We start from the raw sequence: 5,909 nt of genomic DNA on the forward strand, positions 1-5,909 counted from the left end.
AGGGAAGGGAAGGGAAGGGAAGGGAAGGGAAGGGAAGGGAAGGGAAGGGAAGGGAAGGTCTAGGACCAGCCTGGGCTACACAGAGAGAACCTGTCACAAAAACAATAGTATCATAAGACTGCAGGAATGGCTCAGTGGTTAAGGGCACATACTGCTTTTGAAGAGGTTCCAATCTCAATCTCCCAGTATTCAGGTCTGGCAGCTCACAGCTGCCTATATCTCCATCATCAGACAGTCTGACACCTTCCTTTAGCCACCAAGGGCACGTGCCTTCATGTGCACATAACCACATGTCTAGACACACATCCATACAATGAAAGAACATGTTAAGTAACAGGAAAAACCCATTTACAGGTTAAAGGTAAGATTCAAACAGCTCAAAGGAGCTGCTGGAACACACAGTAGAAAGTACAGGCTGTCTGAGCACAAGGTGTTGGGATTCTGTGACACTTCAGGCCATGATAGAAGAAAGGCAGGTGGCTAGAGCCACATGGGGGAAAACCAGGTGGACTCCAGACCCAGAAAGGAACATTAAGCAACTCACCCACCACCATGACCAGGACAGAGGCAGATCGGGCCAGGCCGGTGACATCATTGGAGCTTGTACAGCTGTAAATGCCCTGGTGCTCCTGCCTCAGTGCCTCGATGCTCAACTGCTCCCCATTAAGCACCTCAGAGGAATGCTCATGGGTCCAGTGATACCTGGCACCTGGTATGGAGTCAGCCCGGCAATGCAGGGTCAGGCTGGAGTTGAGCATCGCCTCAATGGTGCTGACCACTCCAGACTCTGGCCCCTGGGTGATGTCCACTCGGTCAGGGCCATCTGCAAAGTCACACATTGTGAGTCTCCAATGCCACAGGCAAAATTACCAGATTTTTTTTTCTTTTCTGCTTTTTCTGTTTCTTCTGCTTGTGTTTTGCTTCGGGGATTTTTGCTGTTGTTATTGTTGTCACTGTTATTTTGGTATTTTTGGATTTTGTTTGTTTGTTTGTTGAGACAAGATTTCTCTGTGTAGCCCTAGCTGTCCTGGAACTCACTCTGTAGAATAGGCTGGCCTTGAACTCAGAGAACTCTGCCTGCCTCTGTCTGCTGAGTGCTGGGATTAAGGGTTGCACCACCACTGCCTGGCAGTCTTTTAGTTTCTTGCTGGTTTTAATTTGTTTTGCAGCAGACTCAAATAGCAAAGGCTATTCTCAAACTCACTCTTTAGCCAAGAATGACCTTGAACTCCTGATCCCCCAGCCTCCATGTCTTGAATACTGGGATTGTAGCCAAGTACAACCACAGGTGGCTTAGCTTTCCTCCTTGGTTTAAACTAAAGGAATTCCAGCTTTCACCTGGAAAACACGGGCTCTCCTGGGTTCAGTTATTTTGTTTTGTCTTAAATGATTGATTGGTTGGTTGGTGGTTGATTTACAAGGTCTCTCTGTGTAGCCCTGGCTGTCCTGGAACTCACTATGTAGACTATGACAGTCTCAAATTCACAGAGATCCACCTGCCTCAGCTTCCAGAGTGCTAGGTAGGTGTGTGCCACCACACCCATCTTGGACTTTTGTTTGAAATTGTGGGTACACATGTGTTCACATATGTGTGTGGGGGCTGGTGCACTTGTCTCCCTTATCTAGTTTACCAGACTCTGTGTCGAGGAACATGCATGTAGCATGACATGCATATAGAGGGTGACTTGCAGGAGCTGGTTCTCTCCTTCCACTCTGTGGATCCTGAGGATTGAACTCGAGTGGTCAGACTTTGGGGCAAGCACCTTTACACCCCGAGCCATCGTGCTGGCCCTTATTTATCTCGTGAGGGTCTAGCTGCTACACTACACATTGCATAATGCCTGAGACAGACCTGCCCGACCTGCAGATCCATGCCTCGCATGCAAAATGGCTTGAAGTTCAGTGGTTCTCAACCTTCCTTCCCAATGCTGCAACCCTTACAGTTCCTCACGCTGTGGTGACCCCACCACCACCACCACCGTAAAATTATTCCGTTGCTACTTCATAACAGTAATTTTGCTACTGTTACGAATCATGATATAAATTTTTGGAGAGAGAAGGTTGCCAAAGGGCTGAAGCCCTGCCGGGTGAGAACCTCTAGGTGATGGGCTGACCCCTTAAAACGTTGGCTTTCTCTTTTCCCTCTCTTGTCCTTTCTTCTCTCTTTTTTTTTCCTTTGTTGTTACTTTTATGTGTTTGCCTTTTCAGAACATTGCTGATCCCAAATTTGTAATCCTCCTGTCTCAACCTCCTGTGTGCTGGGATTATAAGTGTGTACCACTGCATCCAGAAAGAATTGACTCCTAAAAGAGTCGGGGATGGGAATAGGGAAAAGACAAAGGGAGGGAGGAAAGAGGCAGAGACCCCAGAACCCGGCACTCACAGTTGATGGTAAGCTTCAGGGGGACGCTGCGTGCCTGGCTACCCCAGTTCCACACCTCACACTCATAGGGCCCAATATCATCTCTCTGAAGGCCATGGATGGTCAGGGTTCTGTTTTGGGATGACAGTGTCAGGCGCTCACTCGGCCTGAGTGGCTGACCCTTTAGAAACCAATGGACACCAACCCTCTGGTGGCTGGTTTTGCAGGTCAGTGTCACAGAGGTGGTGTTCTCCACAAGAGCCAAGGTTGGGAACTCGATATTCGGTGCAGTCACTTTTTCTGGAAACACACAGAGATAACAGGTTTAGAATCAAGGAAGGATTCCTAAGACTCCTACACTGCCAGAGGTGGCGCAGGCCTTCAGTCCCAGGACTTGGGAGGCAGGTGCATCTCTGTGAGTTCAAGGCCAGCCTGATCTACATAGCAAGTTATAGATCAGCTAGGATATATCGTGAAATCATGTATTAAACCAACCAAAACCAAAACAACCCTGAGTTTTCCAGGGGTGTATGTGAGCATGTGTGTGTTGAGGACTGGACCACGGAGCTTATGTGTAGAACACGGGTAGCTTTTGTGGATGAGTAGGTATGCGTGACAGTAGTATAAGAACGTTATATGTTTTGTGTGGGAGAAGAGTTTGTGGAATTGGGGTGTGTTTATGGGGACTGTTGATTTTGTGCCTGTTTTATATGTTGTGTTATGACTGTGAATTGTATGAGCAGAATGCACACATACTCTGTGTTTACACACACACACAGGCATGCACACATCTTGTATCTATCTGAGTGTGTGTTCCATATCTGTGATATTGCATATGTTATGGTACATATTGAGTGTTCTTTACATGTTTTATTGGAGACTGCTATATATGTGTGTGGTATGTATATGTATGTTGCCTGGGTCTATATGTTTTATTGTTGTTTGTTTTGTAGTATCAGGGACTTAACCTAGAGACTCCTAAATTCTAAACAAGTGCTTTTCCACTGAGCCACACCCCCAGCCCCTCACTGAGGGATTCTAGGCAGGGGCTCTACCACTGAGCCATTCCCCAGACCTTCACTGGGGGATTGTAAACTGGCAATCTATCAAAGAGCATTGAACTCAGTGGTATTCTGGAACAGGGCCTCACTAAGTTATACACACTGGCCTTGAACTCACTATGTAGCCTTGAAGTTATTTAGTTTTTTTGTTTGCTTGTTTGTTTGTTCTATTTGTTTTAATTAGGTGGTGAAATGGCTCAGTGGGTATGGCTCAGTGTATGCCTTTGATATGCTTGCTCTGTATTTTATATTGAGTATGTGTGTGTTATATGTATTTGTATCTTCTATGACTGTCATATGCCTGAGGTATGTGTATGTGTTGTGTTGCTATGTGTATGTGTTGTATATAAGTTGTATGTGCCTGTTGTATGTGTGAGAGTGGCCTGTGCTTATAATCAGTCTCCTAGTGTATATGGAGTGTGGGTTGTGTTAGTTTACCTATATAGACACACAACTCCTTCTTATTCAAAAAATCAAACCATGGGTACCCACAGAGAGCTAAAGTCTTGAATATGTGCCAAGCTGGAGTTGTGTCCTTCCCTGCAATAAGAACCGTGCCCTGACACCTTTCACATGGAAAATCATCCGACCTCTGGTTCCTCCCTGAGAGTGTAACAATTACCACTGCCTGTTTCTTAACAACACTATCAAGACTACGTACCCACCCAGGTAATCAAAGAGCTCCCCTAAAATTCCAGACTACGTCAAGCCTCAGCTTCTGATGTCTTAAAGAAGCAAAAGAGAAACCAGGAAATAGCACTCACCAAGCACTTGGACTTTGACCACACCCAGGCGGGACAAGTTGGTGACACGGTTGGACACCAGGCACCTGTACGTGCCTTCGTGTTCCCTGGACATAGCATTGATGCTGAATGTTCCTGTGGTGGGGGGCTGGATGAAGTCACTGGGGAGATACCAGGCATAGGTAGGGACAGGGTAGGACTGTGTTTCCACCCTGAAGTTCACAGTGTTGCCTTCCAACACCTCCACCACATCCCCAGCAGCTACTCCTGAGTCCAGCTTGATTGACACAGGGTCAGGACCATCTGAGAGGGTGGGAACAAGCATGGAAGAGGCCTTAGAATCAGCAGCAGATCACTTATAGGGCATGCTCTAGGTACTGCTTCCTTCCCCATTTAGTTACAAGGGTGGTATGGATCTGATGGAGGTGGGATCCTGATGAAGGCAGGAATCTGATGGAGTGGAATCCTGATAAAGGTGGGAATCTGATGGAAATGGGATCCTGAGGAGACGGGGATCTGATGCTGGTGGGATCTGATGGAGGTGGGATCTGATGGAGTTGGGGATCTAATAGAGGTGGGATCTAGTGGAGGCAGGGTCTGATGAAGGTGGGGTCTGATGGGGGTGGGGATCTGATGAAGATGGGGATCTGATGAAGGTGGGGTCTGATGGGGGTGAGGATCTGATGGAGGTGGGGATCTGATGGAGGTGGGGATCTGATGGAGGTGGGGATCTGATGAAGGTGGGGATCTGATGAAGGTGGGGATCTGATGAAGGTGGCATCAAATGGAGGTGGGGATCTGATGAAGGTGGGGATCTGATGAAGTGGGGAGCAGATGGTGGTGGGATCTGATGGAGGTGGGGTCTGACGGGGGTGAGGTCTGTTAGAGGTGGGGATCTGATGGAGGTGGGTTTGTTAGAAACGTACTGGTTTTAATTCACTGCAGTTGCTATTTCAGATGGAATCCTAATGTGAGTATCAGTTTCCCATTTGAAGCCCACATTTGTTTTCTTTCCTATGGGGTTTGCTTGGGATCAAATCCAGGGCTCATTTGTGCTAGACAAGGACCCTAATCTCAACTTCACTTTCATTCTGCAAATCCTCCCTGGGCCGGCATTTTACAGCCTGAGACAGTGCAGTGCCAGGGAAGCGGGTGTCCACAACAGGTAGAGGAACCTGGGAGACTCACAGTTCACCTTCAGTGAGGCAGTGTTACTTCTCTGAACCTCAAAGCCATGTTGCACTTCACACAGGTAGGACCCTGAGTCCTCCCGCTGGACAATGAGGANGGTGAGGGTCTTGTTATCTGCAGACAGCTTCATGCGCTCATTCAACACAAGCAGAGAGTTGTTGGAGACCCAGTGGATGGTGATGTTATCCGCATTAATGTTACAATAGAAAACTGCCATTTCCCTCTGCTCTGTGACAATGTTCTGATTGACTGTGAGGGTGGGCTTGGCCAGTGGAGCTGCAGAAAGCAAGAGCCAAAGTCATGGTGGCGTGCAGNGACACAGAAGAACCAGACAGTTACAGAAGGATNCGATGAGACTCGAAAGGACCAGAATGTCCAAAANGACATTCTGGAGATGGATTGAGCTCAGTACTACACATCCAATGCAAGCCCAGAGTGCTGGAAGGATATGTAAACTTCTATTAAAAAGCTATTTTTCATGTGTAGTTTTCTGTGTGAGTATAAGCACATATGTGTGCAATACCTATGGAGGCCAGGAGAGGGCACTGGATT

At 47.4% G+C, this 5,909-nt stretch overlaps 1 protein-coding gene across 1 annotated transcript in view; it reads right to left on the reverse strand.

The window, feature by feature from the left end:
* The window catches only part of Ceacam20 (carcinoembryonic antigen related cell adhesion molecule 20), a gene marked incomplete at its 5' end in the record, with an annotated part of 18,893 nt that extends 13,260 nt beyond the window's left edge, over positions 1-5,633 (reverse strand). The window contains 4 exons of the mRNA XM_021189202.1: positions 545-823; positions 2,384-2,662; positions 4,188-4,469; positions 5,355-5,633. Coding sequence (XP_021044861.1) covers positions 545-823; positions 2,384-2,662; positions 4,188-4,469; positions 5,355-5,633 — 1,119 coding nt within the window. The remainder of the gene's footprint in view (positions 1-544; positions 824-2,383; positions 2,663-4,187; positions 4,470-5,354) is intronic.
* Positions 5,634-5,909: the final 276 nt, after the last annotated feature.

Source organism: Mus pahari, unplaced genomic scaffold, assembly GCF_900095145.1.
Source record: "Mus pahari unplaced genomic scaffold, PAHARI_EIJ_v1.1 scaffold_6396_1, whole genome shotgun sequence".
NCBI classification, from domain to species: domain Eukaryota; kingdom Metazoa; phylum Chordata; class Mammalia; order Rodentia; family Muridae; genus Mus; species Mus pahari.